At 46.8% G+C, this 27,196-nt stretch overlaps 1 protein-coding gene across 1 annotated transcript in view; it reads left to right on the forward strand.

The window, feature by feature from the left end:
* Nucleotides 1–27,196, forward strand: part of ttn.2 (titin, tandem duplicate 2) — a 183,126-nt gene that overhangs the window by 88,567 nt on the left and 67,363 nt on the right. The window contains exons 109-163 of the mRNA XM_069532618.1: nucleotides 350–489; nucleotides 693–819; nucleotides 1,020–1,286; nucleotides 1,551–1,817; nucleotides 2,067–2,333; nucleotides 3,218–3,357; nucleotides 3,468–3,594; nucleotides 4,581–4,723; nucleotides 7,793–7,916; nucleotides 8,108–8,374; nucleotides 8,586–8,683; nucleotides 8,774–8,942; nucleotides 9,346–9,615; nucleotides 9,729–9,995; nucleotides 10,192–10,470; nucleotides 10,583–10,991; nucleotides 11,076–11,200; nucleotides 11,281–11,547; nucleotides 11,649–11,918; nucleotides 12,542–12,841; nucleotides 13,456–13,758; nucleotides 13,916–14,103; nucleotides 14,294–14,408; nucleotides 14,517–14,804; nucleotides 14,926–15,077; nucleotides 15,226–15,373; nucleotides 15,461–15,760; nucleotides 15,862–16,149; nucleotides 16,250–16,546; nucleotides 16,754–16,940; nucleotides 17,030–17,145; nucleotides 17,618–17,917; nucleotides 17,999–18,298; nucleotides 18,378–18,483; nucleotides 18,674–18,870; nucleotides 18,952–19,257; nucleotides 19,349–19,502; nucleotides 19,962–20,086; nucleotides 20,177–20,295; nucleotides 20,405–20,585; nucleotides 20,776–21,078; nucleotides 21,175–21,672; nucleotides 21,793–22,095; nucleotides 22,297–22,453; nucleotides 22,558–22,700; nucleotides 22,853–22,971; nucleotides 23,112–23,289; nucleotides 23,378–23,662; nucleotides 23,752–24,045; nucleotides 24,147–24,446; nucleotides 24,811–25,119; nucleotides 25,214–25,440; nucleotides 26,054–26,368; nucleotides 26,668–26,782; nucleotides 26,872–27,180. Coding sequence (XP_069388719.1) covers nucleotides 350–489; nucleotides 693–819; nucleotides 1,020–1,286; nucleotides 1,551–1,817; nucleotides 2,067–2,333; nucleotides 3,218–3,357; nucleotides 3,468–3,594; nucleotides 4,581–4,723; nucleotides 7,793–7,916; nucleotides 8,108–8,374; nucleotides 8,586–8,683; nucleotides 8,774–8,942; nucleotides 9,346–9,615; nucleotides 9,729–9,995; nucleotides 10,192–10,470; nucleotides 10,583–10,991; nucleotides 11,076–11,200; nucleotides 11,281–11,547; nucleotides 11,649–11,918; nucleotides 12,542–12,841; nucleotides 13,456–13,758; nucleotides 13,916–14,103; nucleotides 14,294–14,408; nucleotides 14,517–14,804; nucleotides 14,926–15,077; nucleotides 15,226–15,373; nucleotides 15,461–15,760; nucleotides 15,862–16,149; nucleotides 16,250–16,546; nucleotides 16,754–16,940; nucleotides 17,030–17,145; nucleotides 17,618–17,917; nucleotides 17,999–18,298; nucleotides 18,378–18,483; nucleotides 18,674–18,870; nucleotides 18,952–19,257; nucleotides 19,349–19,502; nucleotides 19,962–20,086; nucleotides 20,177–20,295; nucleotides 20,405–20,585; nucleotides 20,776–21,078; nucleotides 21,175–21,672; nucleotides 21,793–22,095; nucleotides 22,297–22,453; nucleotides 22,558–22,700; nucleotides 22,853–22,971; nucleotides 23,112–23,289; nucleotides 23,378–23,662; nucleotides 23,752–24,045; nucleotides 24,147–24,446; nucleotides 24,811–25,119; nucleotides 25,214–25,440; nucleotides 26,054–26,368; nucleotides 26,668–26,782; nucleotides 26,872–27,180 — 12,348 coding nt within the window. The remainder of the gene's footprint in view (nucleotides 1–349; nucleotides 490–692; nucleotides 820–1,019; nucleotides 1,287–1,550; nucleotides 1,818–2,066; nucleotides 2,334–3,217; nucleotides 3,358–3,467; nucleotides 3,595–4,580; nucleotides 4,724–7,792; nucleotides 7,917–8,107; nucleotides 8,375–8,585; nucleotides 8,684–8,773; nucleotides 8,943–9,345; nucleotides 9,616–9,728; nucleotides 9,996–10,191; nucleotides 10,471–10,582; nucleotides 10,992–11,075; nucleotides 11,201–11,280; nucleotides 11,548–11,648; nucleotides 11,919–12,541; nucleotides 12,842–13,455; nucleotides 13,759–13,915; nucleotides 14,104–14,293; nucleotides 14,409–14,516; nucleotides 14,805–14,925; nucleotides 15,078–15,225; nucleotides 15,374–15,460; nucleotides 15,761–15,861; nucleotides 16,150–16,249; nucleotides 16,547–16,753; nucleotides 16,941–17,029; nucleotides 17,146–17,617; nucleotides 17,918–17,998; nucleotides 18,299–18,377; nucleotides 18,484–18,673; nucleotides 18,871–18,951; nucleotides 19,258–19,348; nucleotides 19,503–19,961; nucleotides 20,087–20,176; nucleotides 20,296–20,404; nucleotides 20,586–20,775; nucleotides 21,079–21,174; nucleotides 21,673–21,792; nucleotides 22,096–22,296; nucleotides 22,454–22,557; nucleotides 22,701–22,852; nucleotides 22,972–23,111; nucleotides 23,290–23,377; nucleotides 23,663–23,751; nucleotides 24,046–24,146; nucleotides 24,447–24,810; nucleotides 25,120–25,213; nucleotides 25,441–26,053; nucleotides 26,369–26,667; nucleotides 26,783–26,871; nucleotides 27,181–27,196) is intronic.

Genomic DNA, 27,196 nt, shown 5'->3' on the forward strand with positions numbered 1-27,196 from the left:
TTGGTTTATTGACCAGAGGAAAATGGACTCATTCATTCTAAATCCGATCTTATCACTGTTACTGATAATTTGATGGAAAATCAACTCTAAAGAATCTGATCGGCTGATATTGAACCAAATGTCTCAGAAGTTTATTTTTGCAGATGAATGAACCTTTGACCTTCTGCACAAATAAAAACTAAACAGGAAGTTTCTCTATGGAATCAGAGAGACATTATATTATATATATATAATCAGATTATATCTCAGCGTCTCTTCGTCTCTGTGTGTACTTGTGTTCTTTATGTTGTCTGAGTATGTCTTCATGTTAATTGTTGAATATCTGAATGTTCCCTCTCTTGAACATCAGCTCGCTCCATCAAAGTGGTTCGACCGATGTATGGAGCTGAAGTGTTTGATGGAGAAACTGCTCGATTTGAGGTGGAGCTGAGCGAGGATGACGTCCACGGTCAGTGGAAACTGAACGGAGAGGTCCTCAGTCCTTCGGCCGTACGTCTCATTTATATTTGTCTCACACGTGGTTCCTTTCACTTTCACTCTGATTCAGTGCCAGGTTCACGTATCAGCTGTCGAGGCTGAGACGTTAATCTGTCATCAGTTATCAGATGAAAATGAATCAACCACTTCCTGATCTCTTCACTTCTCTTTGACTCGTTCTTGTTGAGATGTTGAGATGTGTTGGTCGTCTGCAGGACGTTGAGATTGTGGAGGACGGAGCCAAACACACTCTGGTGTTGTACAACTGCAAAGTGCCTCTGACAGGCGAGGTGTCGTTCACGGCCGCCAATGCCAAGTGTTCTGCTAACCTGAAAGTCAAGGGTGAGCGCTCGCTTCCTTAAAGGAAGAATCTTAAACCAGATTCCAAACAAAGCAGCGAGCTCATTCTTCCTGCTTTTCCTTCCTAAATGTTCTTGATTTCTTCCTTTGAGGGTTCCACTTGTCAAATAAACAAGATGTGAATAGTTTCATCAGAAGTGGATCTACAGCCTGATTTTAACTGTGTGTGTCTGAATCAACAGAACTCCCCATCTCTTTCATTACGCCGCTCACTGACCTGCATGTATATGAAAAGGACGAGGCAAAGTTTGAACTGGAAATTTCCAGAGAACCTAAAAGCTTCCGTTGGCTGAAGGGAAGTCAGGAGTTGTCAAACGATGACAAGTTTAAGCTGGTGTTGGAGGGAAAAAGACACGCTCTTATTGTGAAATCTGCCAAGTACGAGGACGAAGGCAGATACATGTTTGAGGCCGAAGATAAGACAACATCTGGGAAGTTGTTAATTAAAGGTAAATAAATGAGTTTCACTGCAGCTGCTCGACGATGTTTCTGCTTCTTCACACCTGATGCTGTTGTTACAACCTCACCTTACTCCAGCACCACCCTCTGGACAATCTTTGCACTGCTATGCTCTATGTCCTTCATGTTGGGGCTGTGATGAACACTGCAGCAACTTTGTATTGAGTTGTCAGCACTTCATCATCGCCTCTGTGATCTCATCCTTTGATTGCACATATGCATATAAATATATAAAGTGAATTTCTGTTTGTCAGGTATTCGCCTTGAATTTATCAAACCAATTAAAGATGTGACTGTGAAGGAGCGAGAAACCGCAGAGTTCAGCGTTGAACTGTCTCATGAAAAAATCCCGGTAGTTTGGTACAAAAACGACATCCGGCTGCACCCGAGCAAAGTGGTGCACATGTCCGAGGACGGGAAAGTTCACACGCTGGCCTTCAAGGAGGTCACCACTGATGACACGTCCATGATCAAAGTGGAGGCCATGGCCAAGACATCGGAGGCCATGCTCACTGTGCTCGGTTAGTATGGTTTTTCTGGAGGATGAAGAGTCACGACTTTGATTTTATTCATGAAGTCATCATCAGGTGTTTGTCCTGAAATCAGAGAAACGTCCAAACTGCCTTTAAACTATGGCTTTAAAGGAGAAGTCTGCCCCCTTCTGGATAAAAGCTGTAACTGACAAACATTGTTTTATTTTTCCATAGCTGCGTCTGTTTGCTTGTTTTAACTGCTGCTTGTGTCTGGTTGTTACTGGTGTTGTCCTGCAGAGGGCGACTTGTACTTCACAGCCAAGCTCCAGAACTACACCGCCGTCGAGAAGGACGAGGTGGTTTTGTCCTGTGAGCTGAGCAAAGCCGGCGGCGAGGTCAGATGGTTCAAAGACGGAACCGAAATCTGTCCCTCCAAGAACGTTCTCCTCCAATCAGATGGCAAGAAGCGCATAATGGTCCTCAAGAAGGCGCTAAAGAGCAACATGGGAACGTACACCTGCGACTGTGGCACGGACAAGACCACGGCCGACCTGAACATCGAAGGTAATACCTGCGGTCGCCTGGCCCCTCCCCCACAGTACCTGGTCAGGACCACAGAATACGGCCCCACCCACCGTCATTGACCGAAGCCCCGCCTCTCTCTCGGGCCGCCGTTCTTCATTTCTGTGTCACGTTTCTGTTACGTTGACGACGCCTGACGATAATCCAACCCACACGTGTGACCATTACTTCTGTGTGTGACCTCGACATGTTATAATATCCACAGACACTTTTTTATTTGATTTTTTTTTACCTTTGGAATTTTCTAACAATTTCCCACAAATAGATTTTTCAAAATAAAACAAATGTCATTTTAAAAACCATAATGAAAAGTTAAACGTTGTCGGTAAGTTTTCTCTTAATTTATTTCAACTTTAATGATGAAAATTTAAATCCAAATTGAAAAATAATGAAAAACAATCAGATGCAATAAAATAAAAAAGATTAAAACTTCTGTATTTTTCCAAATTTTCAGATTAAAACATTTGCACGGAGCAGTTTTATGAATGTTATTATTGAAACGTTAAGTCGATTATGATGAACATTTAATATTTGATTCTAATTTCATCATAAAATTGTCACAAACTCAGAAATGTTTAGTTTCTTTACTTTATTAAAGTAATTACAAAAATCACACTGATGATAAAGTTTCAGATTAAACTGAATTACGTTAAAAGACGTGTTGTCGTCATGGAGACAGACGCACAGGTTGGATTATGGTCTGGATTTCACTCAATCTGTTCTGCTTTTGCTAAAACTGTAAGTCGCTCTGACTGTGAGCGTCAGCTGCTCGATCAACCTGTCAATGACCCGTGTTGACCTGGCGTCCCTGGCGTCCCTGGCGTCCTGATTTGCTCTCTAACGTCTGCTCACGCCTCTGCCTGCAGAGCGCGACATCAAGGTGGTCCGCCCGCTGTACAGTGTCGAGGTTACAGAGACAGAGACGGCCAAGTTTGAGACAGAGATTTCTGAGGAGGACCTTCACGCCACCTGGAAACTGAAAGAAGAGACACTCCACCCATCCGCCGTAAGATCGCACCCTGCGACCCCACAAAGACTAACCCACTCGTTCATCTGAATTCAGGATGTTCTGATGTGTGGAGTCGTCTCCTGGTCTTTAATGATGTTTGTCTGCAGGACGTGGACATCAAGGAGGAGGGAACTCGACACATCTTGATCCTCTTCAACTGCAGGAAGGACATGGCGGGAAGCGTCGACTTCGCAGCAGCAAACGCCAAATCCTCAGCTCAGCTCAGGGTCAAAGGTGAGAGAAGAGTCACACGGGTACGATGGAGGTCAGGTCCTTGTTCGGCTTCAGTTAGAATCCTGATGAGCATTTACCTGAACGCTGGCATTTAATGAACGTGGAAGTTTCATGATGGAATTTACATGTTGAACATAAAACTAGATCTGTACGAGTCATTCATTCATTTAAAGAAGTCTCAGTTTCTGTAAATAAATCAACAACTAACTTATATTTAAATTCAAAGGTTTAATCAGTGTGAGCTGGATTTTAAAATGTAATTTAATCTGAAGTTTAATCATTTGATCTGAAATTGTCAGAGTTTATTTTCTGTATATAGAAGAAAGAATGTTTTTTAAAAAACAGGAGTTTAACAGTTAATCCAGATCTTTAGGGTCTTGGCTGACAGGAGGTCTGGGGCTGGTCCTGTGACGGGGGCGACCTCAGGCATGTGAAGAAGCCTGTTGTAAATAGTTGGTGGAGGTTGTTAATGCAGACTCACTTCCTGTTACCAAACTCCCTCGTGTGCGTTACGACAGCGTGTTGTCCTGCCGCCTGACGTTGGGTAACTCCCGTCCAGCTCCACATTCTCCTTTTCCGGGAAAATTGCAGGCTGATGATTGACAGGAGCAGATTGACTCCCGCTGATGGGTTTGGCAGAGGTGGGCTCTCAGCCAATCAGGCCTCTCGGTTATTTTAGAAGCCACATGCCTTATGTAGAGCAGGTTTGCAGTGATTGGCAGAGGCCGGGCAGAACCCCGTCTCTGAATGGTCTCTGCCAAACATATGCATCTGATGGCAGGTTGTATGCTAATGAGCCTGCCCCCCAGTGCCAAGTCGCAGGGCAGCTGTGTTCAGTTGTCCAGAGGGGGTCCAGCGACCTGCCTGCAGCTCAGTCCCACCATGAGGATTAACCACTGAGGATTAACCGTTTCTCTCTGAGGACTTCTTGGATTATTGACCTGTTTCAGGGGGGGGGCTAACCATGTCTTCTCCCCAATCCAAAGCCCGAGTGATCAGCCTGGCGAAGCCTCTGAATGATGTCACCGTGACTGCAGGAGAGACCGCCACCTTCGAGTGCGAGCTGTCCTACGAAGGCATCGCTGTCGAGTGGCTGCTGGGGGGTACGAAGCTGGAACCGAGCGACAGAGTAAGTCCCAACTCACCTAAGGTTCCTGCACCTGCACTTCCTGAAACTCAAGATCTGTTGACATTCTGTTAAAGTCACGATGAGTCCAGGCCTCGTCCTGGTCCTTTAGAACCGGCCTGGTCCTTTAGATCCTGGTCCTTTACATCCTGGTCCTTTAGATCCTGGTCCTTTAGATCCTGGTCCTTTAGATCCTGGTCCTGGAGCAGATCCAGATCCAGATGCATCTTAATTCTCCAGTAAAAAACAATGTTCAGTTTTCTTTCTGTGGCCCGACTCAGTCTTCATATAAGGGCCTGCTGGCTGCTGGAGGTTCAGGGTTACAGCTGAGCACTCGATCCTGCTTTTGCAAGAACACAGTAGGAGACTTTTCTGCCCTGCCAGCATTTCTGGGGGGGTTATTTTTAACAGCTGCGGGAGGCTGAAACGCTGGGCAGGTGGCAACAGGAGCAGTTTGACAGATTCACTTTAAAATCACACGATGTGCTCTCAGGGTTTTTCTGATGCAGTTGAGATGTTTGTAGGTTTCTGGCTGAGCGCCGCTTTGAAACCACATCGGTGTTTACAGTGGATTAGTTTGATTATCAGGTGAAACCTGAGACCTGAGGTTTCCATCGACAGTCGATCCCTCAGCGGTTGTGCAACTGTGATTTACTGATGTTACAGATTCACACGCTTCATCAGCTGCTCCATCAGAAACACTGGTGCTTACGTTATATTGAGTAGTGTTGTAAACTCTGTATCATGTTTGTTCCCTGGTTTATCGTCTGAACGGAGATCGTTGATCAGGATCAGTTAAAATCATAAATAAAGTTTAAATCCTGGTTCATGAAGAAAAGCTGAGAAACAACAGATTCTTTAGTTTCAGTTTGAAAAGTTTCTTTTACCACATTTTTAATGGAAATTGTTGGACCAACTTAAAAAGTTAATTCTTTTAGTAACAGCACTAATTAATTCAGTGTAACTTAAACTTGTATTTACAGTAATATTAACTTTACATTGTGTGTTTTTTAAATTTGGAAGTTTCAATTTTCTTTCTCCAGTGTGTGACCCACACACACACACACACACACACACACACACACACACACACACACACACACAGACCAATAAAACGGCTCAGCCTGCCCCCCCCCCAACACAACAGCACACTTGTATTATTGACCTTAATGTTTTAAAGGTTTATTCTCTGTTCTAGAAATTAAATGATGGAACAAACAAGGACAGATAATGTTGATAGTGTTGATTTGATAAAAGCAAACATAGAATTAGAAGATACTCATCATTGCAGTGGAAGCAGTAATGTTGGACACGACAGTTTGAACATCAGATGAAGGTTCTGCGTTCTCAGGCGGCTCAATGTGATATGCAGTTGGTGGTCGTGTGGTAAAATCAGCCCTCAGGGGTCAGAGGTCGTATAGTTTAAATCGGGGGAGAGAAAGCAGCTGTCTGACTTCGTTTTAGCTGTCAGGTCTCAGCTGATGACCCTGTGTGCCCTGAAGACCAGAGAACCCACTCTGTGTCTTCTGAGCCTCACAGACAGAACTGAGAGATGTGGTTCAGTCTGGGATTTAATACAAGTTTGAAAACTCATCACATGAAGGAGAGAATAAGATTCACACAGAGAAGTGAAGAGCCCTTGTTGTACTTGTTGTACCTGACAGACGGTGTGAGGGGCAAGTTAGCCTCTGGTTGTTGTACCTGACAGACGGTGTGAGGGGCAGGTCAACCTCTGGTTGTTGTACCTGACAGACGGTGTGAGGGGCAAGTTAGCCTCTGGTTGTTGTACCTGACAGACGGTGTGAGGGGCAGGTCAACCTCTGGTTGTTGTACCTGACAGACGGTGTGAGGGGCAGGTTAACCTCTGGTTGTTGTACCTGACAGACGGTGTGAGGGGCAAGTTAGCCTCTGGTTGTTGTACCTGACAGACGGTGTGAGGGGCAGGTCAACCTCTGGTTGTTGTACCTGACAGACGGTGTGAGGGGCAGGTTAACCTCTGGCTGTTGTACCTGACAGACGGTGTGAGGGGCAGGTTAACCTCTGGTTGTTGTACCTGACAGACGGTGTGAGGGGCAGGTTAACCTCTGGCTGTTGTACCTGACAGACGGTGTGAGGGGCAGGTTAACCTCTGGCTGTTGTACCTGACAGACGGTGTGAGGGGCAGGTTAACCTCTGGTTGTTGTACCTGACAGACGGTGTGAGGGGCAAGTTAGCCTCTGGTTGTTGTACCTGACAGACGGTGTGAGGGGCAGGTCAACCTCTGGTTGTTGTACCTGACAGACGGTGTGAGGGGCAGGTTAACCTCTGGTTGTTGTACCTGACAGGTGGTGTGAGGGGCAGGTTAACCTCTGGTTGTTGTACCTGACAGACGGTGTGAGGGGCAAGTTAGCCTCTGGTTGTTGTACCTGACAGACGGTGTGAGGGGCAGGTCAACCTCTGGTTGTTGTACCTGACAGACGGTGTGAGGGGCAGGTTAACCTCTGGTTGTTGTACCTGACAGGCGGTGTGAGGGGCAGGTTAGCCTCTGGTTGTTGTACCTGACAGACGGTGTGAGGGGCAGGTTAACCTCTGGCTGTTGTACCTGACAGGTGGTGTGAGGGGCAGGTTAACCTCTGGTTGTTGTACCTGACAGACGGTGTGAGGGGCAGGTTAACCTCTGGCTGTTGTACCTGACAGGTGGTGTGAGGGGCAGGTTAACCTCTGGTTGTTGTACCTGACAGGCGGTGTGAGGGGCAGGTTAGCCTCTGGTTGTTGTACCTGACAGACGGTGTGAGGGGCAGGTTAACCTCTGGCTGTTGTACCTGACAGACGGTGTGAGGGGCAGGTTAACCTCTGGTTGTTGTACCTGACAGACGGTGTGAGGGGCAGGTTAACCTCTGGCTGTTGTACCTGACAGACGGTGTGAGGGGCAGGTCAACCTCTGGCTGTTGTACCTGACAGACGGTGTGAGGGGCAGGTTAACCTCTGGTTGTTGTACCTGACAGGCGGTGTGAGGGGCAGGTTAACCTCTGGCTGTTGTACCTGACAGGCGGTGTGAGGGGCAGGTTAACCTCTGGCTGTTGTACCTGACAGGTGGTGCTGAAGGCCGAAGGTAAAGTCCACAGTCTGACTCTGCGAGACGTTCAGCTGAATGAAGCCGGACAAGTCAAACTCACAGCCAAAGAGTTCCAGGCGGAGGCGTCGCTCACTGTCAGAGGTAAGAACTGATTCTACTGGACGTTACATTAAACCATGTGACATCATCAGAGAGCGTCACAGCTTTACAGGCACATTAAATTAAATCAACAGATAAAGTTACAATAAAAATGAAGCTTCGTAGTCAACAGGAATAATAATGTTAATTTACTGTGTGTGTGTGTGTGTGTGTGTGTGTGTGTGCGCTCTCAGAACCGGGGGTGGAGTTTACGAAGCCTCTTGAGGACCAGACGGTGGAGGAGGAAGCCACCGCTACGCTAGAATGTGAAGTGTCCAGAGAGAACGCAGAGGTCCGATGGTTCCGAGACGGACAAGACATCAGGAAGACCAAGAAGTATGAGATGATCGTCGATGGCCTCAAGAGGGCGCTGCTCATCCACGACTGCACTCTGGACGACTCCAGGACGTACACCTGTGACGCTAAAGACTTCAAAACCTCCTGTTTCCTCAACGTTGAACGTGAGTGAACTCAGACCTTTGTATAAGTTTTACGGTCTTTAAGGAACTTTTATAAAAAGGTGCGACTTTCACATGAAAACCCTGAAAAACAGGAGGAAGGACCGTGTAGAGGACTTTAAACTAATCTCTGGTTTGACTTAAGGAAGCTTCTGCCTTGTGTTGAAGACGAGACAGGAATCGTGTTGTTGACTCTTTGTCTTTGTGTCGTCAGCTCCTCATGTCGAGTTCTCAAAGCCGCTCCATGACGTCGAGGTCAAAGAGAAGGAATCTGCCCGGTTTGAGTGTGAATTGTCCAGAGAGGACGTCAAAGTGAGAAGCTCCGACTGTTTGTCTGTTTTCACGCAACACTGCAGTAAAGTTTTCTGTCTCTGAAGTGTCCTCTTCCTGTCCGTCCTGCAGGTCCGCTGGTTTAAGGATGGAAGTGAAATCAGAAAGGGGAAGAAGTATGAAATTATCGCTCAAGGTTGCCAACACATCCTCATCGTCCACAAGTCTGTGTTTGATGATGAAGCTGAATATGAATGTGACGCCAAGACGTCCAAATCCTCCGGCATGCTCACTGTCGTCGGTAAGAATCAAACAAAATGTCAGAGCTCGTGATTGTGTCTTTGATTCTTATGTTGAAATGATCATTTTATATCAAGTTCATCTCCTGATTGTCGCTTCTCAGGCTGAGCTCCGACACACTGAGTTTTTATCAAATCACTTGAAATCATTTTTATTTCTTCTCTGTTAATTTGAAAACGAATCTTTTAACCTAAATTTAAAACTTGAATCAGAACTTCAGGTTTGTTTTTTCTGACTTTTTGTTTCGTATTGTTAATTTTTGATCTAAAGAAAAACTGATGAAGACATTTTTTATTCTTCCTCGTGTTCGTTACATTGAATCACAGACGTGTTTGTGTTGCTGTGGATTCAGAATGTTTTGATCTCCTGACTTTGTTTCACCGCTTCCGTTTCCCTCGCTGCAGAGGAGGAGGCGAGATTCACCAAGAATCTGTCTAACGTGGAGGGGACAGAGACGGACAGCGTGAAGCTGATCTGCGAGGTCTCCAAACCCAGCGCTGATGTCACCTGGTACAAAGGAGACGAGGAGCTGCCAGAGGGCGGCCGCCACGAGAACATCGTGGACGGTAAGAGGAGGATCCTCCTCATCCAGGACCTGAAGATGGCTGACGGTGGCGAGTATAACTGCAGACTGAGTCCCAGCATCAAGACCTCCGCAAACCTCAAGATTAATGGTGTGAAGAGAAAAAAGAAAATCATATAACAATAGAAATGCATGTATTTTTAACCACTGATTATTTAATCACGTCACAAACTCTAACCTTTGACCTTTCCTTGTTTGTGGCAGAACTGGCGGCTGAGTTCATCTCCAGGCCTCAAGGCCAGGAGGTGGTGGAGGGAGAGAAGGCGGAGTTCACCTGCTCCGTCTCCAAGGAAACCTACGAAGTCAAATGGCTGAAAGACGACAAGGAGCTGGAGGCAGGAGACAAATACCAGATGGTCAGCGACGGCAAGCGGCGAACACTGGTCATCAAGAACAGCGAGCTGAAAGATGAGGGTGGATACGTGGTGATGATCGGAACGACCAGAGCCAGCGCAGACCTCACGGTGCTCGGTGAGACAATTTAATATGGAATTACACAAAATGTTTTTTTGACGATGTTAAAAACATTAAACATCAGCTTCGTCTCAAGAACATTTAAACTTTTATCTGAAGTTTCATTCTAATGTTTTGTTAATCATTTGAATTATTAACAACATTAACGACATCGGTCTGAAGAGTCAGCATCTGATGTTTGTTTGTCCTGCAGAGAAACTGAAGATCATCACGCCGCTGAAGGACACGGAGGCTAAAGAAGGTCAGGAGGTCGTCCTGAACTGTGAAGTGAACACGGAGGGAGCAAAGGCCAAGTGGCTGAAGAACGAGGAGACATTGTTTGAGAGCAGCAAGTACCTGATGGTCCAAAGAGACAATGTCTTCTCTCTGAGGATCAGAGATGCTCAGAAGGGAGACGAAGCCAACTACAGCATCAACCTGACCAACCAGAGAGGAGAACAGGCCAAGAGCTCAGGCAACCTCACCGTCAAAGGTCAGAGCTTCACAGCTTTAACGAGCTTTGAATCGTGATGTCAGAGAGGTTTGTGTGATAATAATGTTTTTGTCTGAGATTGTTTTTGACGTGAATTTGTTTTGCCCTCCAGAGGAGAGTCTGAGGATTGTGGTTCCTCTGGAGGACATCGACACTCAGGAGAAGAAGACCGTTAGCTTCTCCTGTAAGGTCAACAGGCCCAACGCCACGCTGAAGTGGATGAAGGCCGGGGAGGAGATCGCCTTCAACAAACGAGTCGTTTACAGAGTCGACAAAGACAAGCACACGCTCACCATCAAAGACTGCACGCTGGCTGACGAGGGCGAGTACACCGCCGTGGCTGGAGACAACAAGTCCACAGCGGAGCTGATCATCAGCGAGGCGCCGACAGATTTCAGCATGCAGCTGAAGGACCAGACAATCACCGAGTTTGAGGACGCAGAGTTCTCATGTAAACTGACCAAAGAGAAAGCAGAAGTCAAATGGTACAGGAATGGACGTGAGATCAGAGAAGGACCCAGGTACGTCAGCGGATCACATCCTCAATCAAAACTCTGTTCACACCGGTTTCACTTTTCAACTCAGTGTATTTTTCATTTGGACAGATACACGTTTGAAAAAGACGGAAAGATTTGCACGTTACGTATCAAAGAGTGCAGACCTGATGATGAGTGTGAGTACGCCTGTGGTGTGGATGAGAAGAGGTCCAGAGCCAGACTCTTTGTTGAAGGTGAGAACTGAACCTAATTTTCAGTCTAATCTACTTCCTGCTCTGTTCCTCCACTTCATGATCCTTCTCCTGTCCCACAGAGACGCCGGTGGAGATCGTCAGACCGCCACAGGACGTGTTCGAACCCCCGGGCTCGGACATCGTGTTCGAGGTGGAGCTGAACAAGGACAGAGTGGAGGTGAAGTGGTTGAGGAACAACATGACGGTCGTCCAGGGAGACAAGTACCAGATGATGAGCGAGGGTAAAGTCCACAGACTGCAGGTGTGTGAGATCAGACCTCGAGACCAGGGCGAGTACAGAATCATTGCCAAGGACAAAGACGCAAAGGCCAAGCTGGAGCTGGCAGGTAAGAGCTTCACCACTTCTCCATGGTCGAGGAGCAGCCTCCATCAGCCATTGTTCTGATGTTGTCACTCTGACGCTGTCTCCTTCCTCCTCCTCCTCAAGCTGTGCCTCAGATAAAGACCACAGACCAGAGCTATGTCACAGACGCTGGGAAGCCCATCGTCATGGCCGTCCCTTACAGCGCCTACCCGCAGGCCGAGGCCGACTGGCTCTACGACAACCTGAGTCTGCCCAAAGACGACATCTACACCTCCACCGACCGCACAGAGTATCGACTGAAGGACCCCAAGAAGTCGGACCAGGGCCGCTACAAGATCACGATCAAGAACAAACATGGAGAGGGAGAAGCCTTCATCAACCTCGACGTCATTGGTGAGATCAAAACTGGAACTCAAGTCATATCTGCTTCATAAACAGAGACTAAACTTCGGTTAACTACAGCAGGTTAACGCTGAGATAATATTCTGGTTGTAAAGATCATGTGATGGAAAAAGCTCCAGAGAAGAGAAGCTACTAAATAGAAATAAATATTTTCTACTTTCTAAGTAAATAAGAATAAATCTGTTGAATCAGAATCACATTTATTTTAAACACATAAATTTACTCTGGTGATTGGTGCTCAACGGAAATATTAAGAAACATTAAAAAACAGCTCCTGTGAGTACAAGACAGGAAGTAAGGACTTTGTGAATGAGTTCCTGACACTGTCAGTGCAGTACCTGGTTTGAACAGCAGATGGCAGACTTCACTCAGTCATGTACACTAGATGTAGAGAACATACAAACAATACACAAACTAAAACACAATATTTGTCAAACATTCATGAAAGCTTTGCAGTAAAGATATGATAATAATAATAACACATTAGATTTATAAAGATGCTTAAAGAAATGTTAACGAAGACATTTGGAATGATGACTCACTTTTCTGAAGTCCAGTGTCACCGTCAGTTCCTGTGTTCGTCGTCATGACCAGTTTTCGGTTTTGTTCCACAGACGTCCCCGGACCTGTGAAGAACCTGCAGGTGATCGATACCGCAGATGGTGAGGTAAGCCTGGCATGGGAGGAGCCTGAGAGCGACGGCGGCAGCAAGGTCATTGGCTACGTGGTGGAGAGACGCGACGTGAAGCGAAAGACCTGGACGCTGGCAACAGAGCAGGCCGATAGTCCTGAGTACACGGTGACCGGCCTCCACAGAGACTCCATGTACCTGTTCAGAGTCTGCGCCCGAAACCGGGTTGGCAGCGGACCCATCACAGAGACCGACAAACCCGTACAGGCCAAGAACAAGTTCGGTGAGAAGAACTGCTTTATTTTGTATATTTCTACGTTAAATTAGTGGATATGAGCAAATAAAAAAAACTAAGTCAATACATGTTTGGTCAAAACAGAATCAAATTTAACGAAATGTTCAAATGTGTAACATCAGGTATAATTTACTGTAGTTTGACATCAAATGTAATTAGCTTGTTGTAACTGTCAATCATGTTTGTTCATAGTATTTTTTAACACAGTTACTCCTGTAGTTTTATTTGTACTTTACTTGTTAGTTTCTCTCACAGGTTGGTTTTATCTAAACTGACAAAAAGTCTGTTCACTGTCCAGGTGACGTAATGTTTGAGTTGGATCCGATTATTGACGGTTAGAAAAGTGTTGATGACAAGAAACCAGGCGGGATCTTTAATTGATCCTTGAGGTTCGGCTCATTTGATTTGCGCAGTAGATGTTTATGTCTTAGATATTAGAACCAGTTCAAGGCAGATTGAGCAGAGCCCCTCCCTCTTTGGACATTTGTAAATTGAAAATGAATTTGTTCATATATAAATAACTTTGTTCAATCCAATCGTTCCACATTTTTCAGAAAAGCAGAATGTTGCTCTTACTTTCTCCTCTCTCTTTTTTTTAACAGATGTTCCCGAAGCCCCTTTGAATGTGATCGTGGGAAATGTCTCAAAGTTCGGCTGCACCGTCTCCTGGGAGACTCCCGAGTCGGACGGAGGCTCTCCCATCACCTCTTATGTCATCGAGCTACGTGACCGCACGTCAGTGAAGTGGTCGCCCGTCCAAGTGACCAAAGCTGACGAGCTCAGCGCAATCATAAACGATGTCATCGAGAACAAAGAGTACATCTTCAGAGTCAAAGCCGAGAACAAAGCCGGCGTCGGCAAACCCAGCGCCGCCTCACAGCCCGTCAAGATCATGGATCCCATTGGTGAGACAGAAACAGATGATGATTGAAAAATGAATCATTCTGTCACTTAACTGAATTCTAGTCAATAATAATAATAATTAACAGAAAGGATTAACTTCATTTATACAAAATAAGACTCCGACATGAACGAATGAAATAATACATGTTTTGACTTCAGAGCGTCCCAGTCCCCCTCTGAACCTGTGCTGGCAAGACCAGAACAAGAGCTCGGTGCAGCTCACCTGGGAGACTCCTCTGAGGAACGGAGGTAGCATGATCACCGGTTACATAATTGAACGCTGTGAGGACGGCACCGACAAGTGGCTGCGCTGCAACGCCCGCCTCTGCCCCGACCTCTTCTACAAGGTACGGATATTCATTCAGCTTCATCCTGGTTTGTTGTTTGGATGTAATCTTTGAAAGGTTTCAACTTAAATCTCTCACAGGGGGACGTTAGCATGTCAGGCTACGTCAGAAGCTTTTCAGTTAGTTGTGCAGCCTCATGATTCAGATTCATTCTAAAACTTTATTTCAAAACTGTAACCTTTGACCTCAGGTGTCTGGTTTGAAATATGGAACCAAGTACAACTACAGAGTGTTTGCTGAAAACGCAGCCGGCGTCTCTGACCCATCAAACGTCAATGGACCTCTGTTAGCTGACGACCCACATGGTGAGAAGAACAATGAGTCTCTGTGTTGGTCGCTCTTTAATATTCTGGGAGAAGAGAAGTGGCATGTAATGTTTAACTTCCCATCATGCCTCTCTCTCCCCTCTCCAGTCGGTCCGACCTTTGACCTTAGTGCTTTCAAAAATGGCCTGGAGGTCATCGTCCCTCAGCCTCTCACCATCAGAGTCCCCATCTCCGGATACCCTACCCCCGTCGCCAAGTGGACCTTCGGAGAGAAGGAGCTGACCACTGCCGATGAGCGAATCAGCCTGATGACCAAGTCCACCTTCACGGAACTGATAGTCACACCCAGCGTCCGCCCGGACAAAGGCATCTACGTCCTGCAGCTTGAGAACGACGTCACATCTGTCTCTGGAGAGATCGAAGTCAACGTCATCGGTACAACATTAAAAACGAAATAGTTTGTAATCCGATCAGTTTGTGATGAAGAAACTGTCACCAGCACATCATTGACTTTTTCTGAAGATTTGGTGTCATTGTTTCTCTGATTCTCCTCCAGCTGCACCTAGTGCTCCGAAGGACTTCAAGGTTCTGGAGGTGACACGGCAGCACGTCCACCTGAGCTGGGAGGCGCCCGAACACGATGGAGGAAGTCCTCTGACAGGCTACCAGGTGGAGAAACGAGACGTGTCCCGCAAGACCTGGGTCAAGGTATGACCTGAAATTTCATGTTAACTGACTGATGGTTGATGTTCTTTTATCATTAATGTCTCACATTGTTATAACTAAATTATTTTCTCTTCACTATATCATCGTAATCATGAATGCTGATGACTAGCTTCTGTGATATGTGTGTCAGGTGGCCACAGGAGTCCAGGATCAGGAGTTTACTGTCACTGACGTGGTTGAAGGGAAGGAGTATCTGTTCAGAGTCACCGCCTGCAACAAGTGTGGACCAGGAGAGCCGGCGTACATCGACGAACCCGTCAGCGTCTCCTCTCCTGCCAGTGAGTCTGACCAGAGATTAAAATGTCTGGTTAATGAAACCGTGAGTCAAAGAACTTTCTAACCTCTCCATCTCATTTCTCCACCAGCTGTGCCCGATCCTCCAGAGAACCTGAAGTGGAGGGACAAGTCTGCCAGTGGCATCTTCCTGACCTGGGAGCCACCAAAGTATGACGGCGGCAGCGGCATCCGAGGCTACAACGTTGATCGCTGCCAGAGAGGAACAGATAAGTGGGAGCCCTGCGGGGACCTGGTGCCTGAGCTGAAATGCCAGGTGACCGGTCTGATCGAGGGCCAGTGGTATTCTTACAGAGTCCGAGCCTTGAACGGACTCGGAGCCGGCCGACCCTGCAAGGCCACAGACGAGATACAGGCCGTTGATCCAAAAGGTACCCGAGCATCTTCCTTACAACAAGATAAGAATAATTGATTCCATTTGTGATTTTCTGTGAGGAATGAGTTTCTGACCCTCCTCCTGTCATCCATGCAGAACCTCCAGAGATCCAGCTGGACGCCAAGCTCCTGGCCGGTCTGACAGCCAAAGCTGGCAGCAAGATCGAACTCCCCGCTGAAGTAACAGGTAAGCCCGAGCCCCGGGTGAAGTGGACCAAGGCCGACCTGGTCCTCAAAGCAGATGACAGAGTTTCCATTGATACCAAGCCGGGACACTCAACTGTCACTATCGCCAAGACCAAGAGAGACGATAGCTCAACCTACATTATTGAAGCCACCAACAGCAGTGGCCGTGCCACAGCCACCGTCGACGTCAACATCCTCGGTACGACAATTTAACAACAGAGAAAATAAATGACATAAAGAAGGTTTTTAAAGTAACTTTTTCAGGATAATTGAATTTGAAATCTTCTTCTCTCAAACAGATAAGCCTGGTCCTCCAGCTGCCTTCGACATCTCTGAGATCACCAACGAATCCTGCTTCCTGGCCTGGAACCCTCCGCGTGATGACGGCGGCTCCAGAGTCACCAACTACATTGTAGAGCGCCGAGCTGCCGACAGCGAGATCTGGCACCGTCTTTCCTCCACCATCAAACAGACCACATACAAAGCCGTGGGTCTGGTCAAGTTCAAGGAGTATATCTTCAGAGTCTTCGCTGAGAACCAGTTTGGTGTTGGTCCAGCGGCTGAACATCCGTCCATCATCGCCAGATATCCCTTCGGTAGGTCACCTAACTACAGGACTGAGGTTTGTCCCAATGGGAAGACACTCACTGTGGAAGTGTCTTTTGTGAAAGACTTGTATAATCATCACAGACAACAGGAGAGTTGTTCTGCTTCAGTAGTCTTTTTCTTTAATGGACCTTTTCAGCTCAGGTTCTAGTGCTTTAGGTCCATGATGATTCTGATCAATCCTGTCTTGCCCTCAGACACTCCCGGAGCTCCTTACAAACTGGAGCCTTCGGACATTGCCAAGGACTCTCTGACTCTGACCTGGTACGAGCCTGATGAGGACGGAGGAAGCCCCATCACAGGATACTGGGTGGAGAGACACGAACCTGACCACGACAAGTGGATCAGATGCAACAAGCTGCCGATCAAAGACACCAACTACAGGTGAGTCAGCCTGTTCTAATATCCGAACTGAGTCTGAGTCTGAACTTTGCTGATCTCACTTTGGCAATGTGACGTGTTTTCCTCCGCAGGGTCAAAGGTCTTCCCACCAGGAAGAAATACAAGTTTAGAGTCCTGGCTGAGAATCTGGCTGGAACTGGAAAACCCAGCAAAGAGACCGACCTGATACTCGTCAAAGATCCTATCGGTACAAACACATCCACCCACTCAGACTAGTTTTCATTTCAATTCAATTCAGTTTTATTTGTGTAACACCAAATCCTAATATCCATGATCTCAAGACTCTTCACAGAGAAGGTCAAGAGCTTCAGATCTTCTTCATATAGAGAAACCAACAGGTGAACAATGAGTAGCACTGAGACTGTGGAGTTCCCCCAGCAGTCTAGACCTATAGCAGCATAACTAAGGGATGGTTCAGGACCTGATCCAGAACTATAGACTTTATCAAAGAGGAAAGTTTTAACTTTAACTTTAAATGTAGAGATGGTGTCTGACTCTAGAACCCAGAGTGGGAGCTGGTTCCACAGGAGAGGAGCCTGGTAGCTGAAGGTTCTACCTCCTGTTCTCCTCTTACAGACTCTAGAACCACAAGAGAACCTGTGTTTTGTATTCTGATATAAAATCCTGTCAGTGTCAAAAAGTTCTTATTCCTCTTCCAGATCCTCCATGGCCTCCTGGTAAACCCACAGTGAAGGACGTGGCTAAGACTTCCTGTTTCTTGATGTGGACCAAACCAGAGCACGATGGTGGAGCGAAGATCGATGGCTACGTCATTGAGATGCTGAAGAGTGGCACCACGGACTGGATCCACGTGGCAGAGGACATCAGTATCCTGGAGCACTTCCTGAAAGGCCTGATGGAGAAGCAGGAGTACTCATTCAGGGTGCGAGCTGTTAATGTGGCTGGAGAGAGCGAACCCAGCGAGCCAAGCGACCCAGTGCTTTGCAAAGAGAGACTTAGTAAGAACAAGAGAAAGAACAGAAACAACAAGTTTAAATGAAACTGGAGAACAACGGTTTTAATACTCCTCTTCTCCTTAGATCCTCCTTCTGCCCCTCGCTGGTTGAACGTTATCAACATCAGCAGGAACAGTGCTGATTTGAAGTGGACGGCACCTGAGCGTGACGGCGGCTCACCCATCACCAACTATGTGGTGGAGAAGCGTGACGTCAGACGTAAAGGCTGGCAGGCCGTGGACACCACAGTCAAGGAGTTGAAGTACACCGTGACTCCTCTCAATGAGGGCTCACTGTACGTGTTCCGCATCGCTGCCGAGAACACGGTGGGCGTTGGACCGTTCTGTGAGCTGGAGGACTCTGTGCTCGCCAAAGACACTTTCAGTGAGTTAGAGATTAACTTTAAATGTAAATCCATTTATTTTAATCAGGACTGTGGTAAAAATACTACTTTTTTTTTCAGCCACTCCTGGGCCTCCGTACGCCCTCGCTGTCAATTCTGTGACCAAAAGATATGTGGACCTTCAGTGGGAGGAGCCTAAAAATGATGGTGGCCGACCCATCCTCAGGTTAGTTTACACTGACGAGACAGTAAAGAAACACCAGTGATGAGTTTGTAATATGATGTGAAATAAAAAAGGTCCAGAGTCGGAGGTGTCACCTGATTTATCATCAAATCAGTTTTCTTGTTGCTAACGAGCCGTCATGATGAAGCTCATTGTTTCAGTATGAAGATGTTTATGTGACGCTGCCCTCCAGGTATTCAGTTGAGAAGAAGGAGAAGCTTGGCACTCGCTGGGTGAAATGTGGGAAGACTTCAGGTCCGGACTGTAAGTACAGAGTGACGGACGTCATCGAGGGAACAGAGGTTCAGTTCCAGGTCTGCGCTGAGAACGAGGCCGGTGTCGGACATCCAAGTGAACCCACCGAGATCCTCACAATAGAAGATCCCACAGGTTGGTTTTCTGATGAGCATAGAAACGCTGAGCGCATATTCAGTGCACAGAGTCTAAATCCATCTCTCATGTTTTGCTCAGGTGTCCCATCTCCACCCATCGAGCTACACATCACCGGCGCCAGCCGGGACGTCCTGTCCATCGGCTGGAAGCCTCCGCAGAGGAACGGCGGCTGCCCGATCACTGGATATCACATTGAGATGTGTGAGGCTGGAACAGAGAAGTGGATGAGGGTCAACTCTCGCCCAGTGAAGGAGCTGAAGTACCGTGTCGAAGAGGGTGTGATCCCTGAGAAGGAGTACATCCTGAGAGTGAGGGCCATCAACTCTGTCGGAGTGAGCGAGCCCTCCGACATCTCAGAGAATGTCTTCGCCAAAGAATCTGACTGTACGAGCATCCAACGCCGTCCCTAATGTTTCATGTGAATCACCAAACTGACAGGAGCGATGAATGAATGAGATTTAATTTCTGTTTCCAGGTAATCCGACACTCGACTTCCAGACTCTGGACCTGGTTGTCGTGGAAACCGAGAAGATGCACATCCCAGTTCCCTTCAGAGCCGTCCCCTCACCCAGAATCACCTGGCACAAAGACGGGAAGGAGCTGAAGGCCGACGAACGTCTTGGCTTCAGGTCATTGACGCGTCTTTTAACAGTTTTTACAGTTTGCAGCCAAAATTAAAAAAACATTAATCCATCCAGAAATTAAAAATCACAAACAGTCAAAGACTGAACTACTTGAAATGTTTTTATATCAGAAAATATTTTACTGTGACCGTCCATCAATAAAAACCTTCCAATACTGTAAACGTTGATCAATACAAAAACATTCAAATATTTAAAAAAAGCTAAACACAAGAAAAAAAAATTATAAATAAATAAAAAATAAAAGTTTTAAAAATTCGACTTTGTTTGGTTTAAATTTTCATTTGTCACAATATTAAGTATTAATCGGCCAAAACCCAGAGAGATTCCAAAACTTTAATTTACCAAGAATTTTAATTTGTCTGTAAAACACCAGTAAAATCTTTGTTGTGGTGTTCATGGTCAGTGTTCGCTGCAGTGTCTGATGGGATTGTTTCGGTTCCACAGGAAGGATTATGTTTCCTGTCACCTGGAGATCGAGAGCAGCCTTCATGCTGACGCCGGCGTGTACAAAGTCACTCTGGAGAACAAACTTGGAGCTGCCAGCGCCACCATCAACGTCAAAGTCATCGGTACAGACCTGCTCAGATTTTTTGTCATCCATCCCTAAGATTCAGAGCTGCAGATTATTTTTTTCACACGTGTTTCACTTCTGTCTTCAGGTCTTCCTGGTCCCTGTAAGGAGATCATAGCCTCTGAGATCACAAAGAGCTCCTGCAAAGTGTCCTGGGATCCTCCAGACTACGACGGCGGCAGCCCAATTCTTCACTACGTCCTGCAGGTCCAAAGGGTTTTTTAATTTATGAGCAGCGATACTGGTTTTAACTGTGACGTCAGAGTGTGAAAGACGCTGCAGAGTTTCTTCATTTTGTCTGTTTGTGTATGTGCAGCGGCGTGAGGCCGGCAGGAGGACTTACGTCAACATGATGTCCGGAGAGAACAAGGTGAGCTGGAACGTCAAAGACCTGATCCCTAACGGAGAGTACTACTTCAGAGTTCAGGCTGTGAACAAGATCGGAGGAGGAGAGTTCGTCGAGCTCCGCAACCCAGTCATCGCAGAGGACCAGAAATGTGAGAGAAATCTGTTCGACACACTAAAAAAAATGTTTTGTTGATTATTGAAGGAAAATTCCACCAATGCCACACATGATGAGTTTCCTTCATGAGCAGCACGACACAGACTCAACAGAATCTCACATTCCTCTCACAGTCAAAGTTTTAAACCAAGAGATTTCTAACTGAGATCCGTCTCTTGTTTCAGACGCTCCGGACCCACCAGTGGATGTGGAGACCCATAACCCCACATCCAGCACCATCACTCTGACCTGGAAGCCTCCCATGTATGACGGTGGCTCGAAAATCATGGGCTACATACTGGAGAGGCAACAAAAGGGCGAGGACAAGTGGGAGAGGTGCAACGACTTCCTAGTGCCTGTCCTCTCCTACACCGTCAGAGGACTGAGGGAGGGAAAGAACTACGCCTTCAGAGTCAGAGCCGAAAACTCAGCCGGGGTCAGCGAACCGTCACGTGGCACGCTATTCGTTAAGATCTCAGAAGCTGTTGGTAAGAATGGTTTTTAGTCTCAAACTGACCATTTTATCTCCTTCTCAACTGAACGTTTGATGATTTGACTTATGTATATATATATATATCTCTCAGATGCTCCAAAGGTTTTCCTGAGCGGCAGCCTGCAGTCAGGTCTCAGCGTGAAGCGCGGCTGTGAGATCTGCCTAGATGCCAACATCTCCGGCTCACCATACCCCGAGATCACCTGGTACTGCAACAACCAGGTGATCCGGCCCGAGCCGCTCCGCAAGAGGCCCGAAAAGCCTCTGAAGAAGAAGGTGGAGAAGAAAGAGGAGAAGAAGGAAGTCGAGGAGAAGAAGGAAGTCGAGGAGAAGAAAGAAGGAGAGGTGAAGGAAGGAGAAGAGAAAAAAGATGGAGAGGAGAAGAAGAAAGAGGAGGAGGCAGCAGAGCCGGAGGTGGAGGAGTCTGACTACCCAACGATAAACGAGCGCCTGGCCATCGACAACCACCGCAGAGGTACTTCCTCCATCGTCATCAGGGACTCGATCCGCGCCGACCACGGCGTCTACATGGTGAAGGTGGAGAACGACCATGGCAAAGCCTCGGCAACCTGCGAGGTCAACGTGCTTGGTGAGAATTTTCTGTTCCATTTTATTCTAAAATTCTGTGATTCACATTCTGTGAATTCTCCAGCAGGTTCAGGATCTGTTTTTCTTTTATTTAAGTCTGAATTCTATTCAATCTCCTCAGATACTCCCGGTCCTCCCGTCAACTTCAGATTCGAGGAGGTGAGGAAGAACTCTGTGGTCTGCAGGTGGGATCCTCCACTGGATGACGGCGGCAGCGAGATCCTCAATTACACCCTGGAGAAGAAGGATAACTCGAAGCTGGAATTCGGCTGGAGCAGCGTCACCACCACACTGAGAGGATGCAGATACCTGGTGCCCAAACTCATTGAGAAGAAGGAGTACATCTTCAGGGCCGTGGCCGAGAACAAGTTCGGTGCTGGACCCGCCTGTGTCTCCAAACCACTCATCGCCAAGAATCCTTTCGGTACAACGTCATTTATTATTAGTCAGATAAACAGCGGAGCAGTTTTGCATTTGCAATTCAATAAATCGAGAATTTAATTTGTCAGATACTTGGATGTTGATTTTAGTCTTGAGAAATATAAACAGAAACAAGCAGTAAAAAAACTACATAAATTGAGCGTCACTGTTTTTTTTCTTCGTTCCGTCTCCTTGTCGGTCTCAGATCCTCCCGAGGCTCCTGAAAAGCCAGAGATCGATGACATCACAGCCCACAGCATGCTCGTCACCTGGAACGTGCCAAACGACAATGGCAGCCCCATCGTGGGATACTGGGTGGAGCGTCGTGAGATCAACAGCTCACACTGGGCACGTGTTAACAGGTAAGGGTGACAGATCCTGTTTACTTCCTGGATTCATGCTGCGATTATGATGTTTAAATTATATTAAAAGTCTTAAATGTGTCATTTTGTGTCCTGGTCGTCAGGAACATCGTCCCCGACACTGAGCTGAACGTTGAGGGTCTGCTCGAGGGCCTGACTTACATCTTCAGGGTGGCAGCTGAAAACCAAGCCGGCCCAGGAAAGTTCAGCGCCCCGTCTGAACCCAAAACAGCCCAAGCTCCGATTTGTACGTAAACTGAACTTTGTGTTAAATACGACTCAGTTGAATGAATCCAACAAAAACTTTGTTTACAGAATCAAGACTTATAAACAGGATATTTACTGTATGTAAATGTAAATACAGCCAGTCTCAAAGTTAATGTGTCCTGTCCTCTGCAGTACCTCCTGGACCACCTGTCGCCCGAGTGGCGTCAACCACTGACCACTCCATCGACGTGGAGTGGGACCCACCTGCTGACAACGGTGGAGGAGAGATCCTGGGGTACCATGTGGACAAGGTCAGACTATTGACTCGTCTCTGGTGCTTCAGCTGCGCTCACATTTGATTTCGGATTCCTGTGCCACTGTCAGTTCACAATTTATTCAAGACCTGAATTAAACTGTTTTCTTCTTTACTTTGTTCTCTATTGTTCTTCAGGCCATGGCCGGTACCAAGGACTGGTCCAGGTCCACAGAGCGTCCCTGGAAGACCCGGTTGTTCACAGTCTACGGAGTCCGTGAGGGAGCCAAATACCTGGTGAGAGTCATCGCCTGCAACGCAGCAGGAGAGGGAACACCAGGATTCACAGAGTCTGTGTTCGTCAGGAATCCTGCAGGTCTGGAAAAAACATTCCTTAAAAAAATTTAATCAGGTTGAATCTGATCAAAATTTGTGTTGATCTCTGTTTTGGTTTCCCTCCTCAGAGTTGCCAGTTATTGAAATGGACCTATCAGTCAAGAATGGCATTATAATCAGAGCCGGAGAGAACCTTCGTGTTCCCGCTACAGTGACAGGTAAACCCTACCCCTCCCTCACCTGGACCAAGGATGATGGTAAACCCGACAAAGACCGTGTGGAGATTCTGACTGAAGGCAACGATAGCGTTGTTTCAATCAACAACGTCCAGAGGAAGGACTGCGGCAAATACCAAATCTCTGCCTGCAACCCCAGTGGAAAGAAGTCTGCTTGGACCAGAGTGGAGGTCATGGGTGAGTTTAAGTCAGAACGTCAGAGCAGGACCCGATTATAAAACTAACTGTTAAAATTAAATTGAACACTAATGTTGTTTTATCCTCAGACGTCCCTGGACCTGTCACAGACCTGAAGCCTGTTGTAGTCACTCGTAAGATGATCTTCCTGAACTGGGATGACCCTGTGGACGACGGAGGCAGCGACCTGACAGGCTTTGTCGTTGAGCGAAAAGACGCCAAGATGCACACGTGGAGGCAGCCCGTTGAAACTGCCTCATCCAAGTGCGAGTGTGTTGGCATCATGGAGGGACAGGAGTACATGTTCCGCGTTATTGCCAAAAACAAGTATGGAATGGGGCCGCCCGTCGAGCTGGGACCACTCAAAGCTGTGGATCCGCAGGGTGAGTCCAAAGATTTGATTCAGAAATGATCGAGTGATTAGGAGCAGTGTGATAGTGGGCTTGTAAAGTGGATTTGTCGTAAACTAATAATGTTGCCACAGGTCCACCATCGTACCCTGAGAAGTTCCATTACACTGAGCGCACCAAGAACTCCATTACATTGGCCTGGAAGCCGCCACGTAATGACGGCGGCAGCCCGGTCATCGGATACTTCGTAGAGAAGAAGAGGCAGGACCAGCAGGCCTTCGAGCCATGTAACACAGAGATCTGCCCCAACATGACCATGACCGTGGAGGGCCTGGAAGATGCCTGGATGTACGAGTTCAGGATCAAGTGTGCTAACCTTATCGGAGAGAGCGAGCCGTCCACGCCACTCACTGTGGTCATCCAAGATGATGAAGGTGAGGTCCTATTGAATTATATGATCAAACCATCAGGTCTGTGTTTTTATCCTTCTGCGACAGCGACACCCAGTGGCCGGAGTTCTCGACTTGTTCATCCGTCACATTCTTGTGAACGCGACATCTCATGAATATGTTCTTTCAGATTTATTACAAACATTTAGTTGGACTCACATGATATTTTAAGTTGTCTCTGGGGATTTCTTCACATTTTGACCAGCTGCCAGTTGGACTCAAAGATTAACTGATTCAATTTCAGCGGTCAGAGGGAAAAGGTCACAGTGACCTCATAAGAAGATATATACTGCTGTGGTGATTCTAGTTTAATTGTGTTCTGATTTGTTTTGTTTCCTGCTTGTCTCAGTGGCTCCTGAGGTCCACATGCTGAAGCACTTCAAGGGGGACTCCATTACCGTGAAAAAGGGCGAACCCATCGAGCTCCCCGCCGACATCCTGGGACTCCCCATCCCTAAGATTGAGTGGACCAAAAATGATGTGGTCATAGATAAGCCAACCGAGACTCTGCTTATCGAAACAGAGGTGACGGGCAGGATGAACGCCAAGACGATGCTGTCCATCCCAGCAGTCAACAGGAGGGACCGTGGCAGCTACACTGTCTCTGCCTCCAACAACATGGGCTCAGCCAAACACACCACCTTTGTCATGGTGCTGGGTGCGTGGAAACATGTTATAAATGTATTAATGTACAGGAGTCAATAGTTTCAGAATCAAACCTTGGAATCAATGAACTCGTGTTCTCCCCTCAGACCGACCACTCCCACCCAGGAACGTGATGGTGTCCAACATCAAGGCGGAGTCCTGCTACCTCCAGTGGGATGCACCTCTGGACGATGGCGGCAGCGAACTGACCAACTACATTGTTGAAAAGAAAGAAGTGATGATGGAGGAGCCGGAGCTGGAAGAGGGACAGGAAGCTCCAGCTGAGCCACAGTGGGTGGAGGTTACCAACAGCATCATTGAGAAGAAATACACGGTATGGCGTCTTTACATTTTTATCACGTGCTGTAAACAACATGTTGTTTAAACTGAGATTTGCAGGAGAGAAAAATGTTCAGTGACTTTACATTACATTATATTATATTACATTATATTACATTATATAATATTACATATCATTACATTACATTATATTACATTACATTATATTACATTATGTTATATTACATTATGTTACATTATATTACATATCATTACATTATATTTTATTACATTATATTACATTATATTATATTACATTATGTTACATTACATTATATTATATTACATTATATTACATTATATTACATTACATTATATTACATTACATTATATTATATTATATTATATTATATTACATTATGTTATATTACATATCATTACATTACATTACATTGCTACAATAAGTGCATCAACCGTGACGGAACAGACCCAGAACAGCAAGAATCATTTTTAAATACAAACACCAGAGTTAACGATGGTTATAAGACATCATCTTCTTCAACAAGGTGTAGTCTGAAGAAATGTGTCCTTAGTCTGTGGTGGAAGATGTGAAGACTTTCTGTCCTGGAACATTTCTACATTTCTAACACCATGTCCTCTTCTTGCAGGTGTGGAACCTGGAGACCAGCAAGACATACTTGTTCCAGGTCCGAGCTGAGAACCGCTACGGTAAATCTGACCCCTGTGTGACAGAGCAGGTCCAGATCACGGACCCCTTCGGCCTCCCCGGCCCTCCAGAGAAACCGACCATCGCGGAATATAACAAGACCTCCATGACCCTGACCTGGGAGCCTCCCAGGGACAATGGTGGCTCCATGATTATTGGCTACTGGCTGGAGAAGAGAGAGAAAGGAACCAGCTACTGGGCCAAAGTCAACAAGGTGCCGGTCACTAAGAGGGGCGCGAAAGGCTGGGAGTACCAGGTGAGCTACACACTAAAATAAGACCTCAGGTGAAACCCAAACAGACCCACAGATCTTAAGGAAGAACAGTTAACGTGTTCTGTCTTACTCCTGAAGGAAGATCTACTTCAGGCTTTTAATAATCTTCCACAGAGAATTAAGATGCTTCATCTCTGAACATCATACAAGGTTCCTCACAAACCTTGTATGATGTTCTTCCTTCTGTCCTCACCAGACTCTTTGAATCCCATCACAGACCTTGTGGTTTCATTAAAGAGCTTTAAGATGATGTGCATATTCATTCTTTCTCCGTCTTTTAGGTGACTCGTCTGTTTGAAGGAACTGAGTACGAGTTCAGAGTTGCTGCCTGCAACTCTGCAGGAGCTGGACCATTCAGTGGACCGTCCGACTCTGCCTTCGCCGTCAATCCAATCAGTGAGTAAAGGACAACCAGCCTCTTTAAAAAGCGTCAGTTCATCACTGTGTCTGCTGCTGATTCATCCTTGTACTGCTTCCTTCTCAAGCTCCTCCCAGCATGCCCGCTGCTCCTGAGGTGGCTGATAAGACGAAGCACAATGTCACTCTGAGCTGGAAACCACCGGAGAGCGACGGAGGAAGTCCCATCAAGGGTTACATTGTCCAGATCCAGAATGAAGGTTCCTCAGAGTGGGTGAGGGTGAACGACCCCGACACCCTTCACCCCACCACTGAGTACACAGTGCCCAGCCTCCGTGAGCTGAAACGCTTTCGCTTCAGGATCATCGCCGTCAATGACATCGGCGAGTCCGACCCCAGCCCTCGCACCGGCGAGGTTCTGATCGAGGATATCCAGCGTACGTCCATCTTGAA

Source organism: Paralichthys olivaceus, chromosome 10 (genome assembly GCF_024713975.1).
Source record: "Paralichthys olivaceus isolate ysfri-2021 chromosome 10, ASM2471397v2, whole genome shotgun sequence".
Lineage (NCBI taxonomy): Eukaryota > Metazoa > Chordata > Actinopteri > Pleuronectiformes > Paralichthyidae > Paralichthys > Paralichthys olivaceus.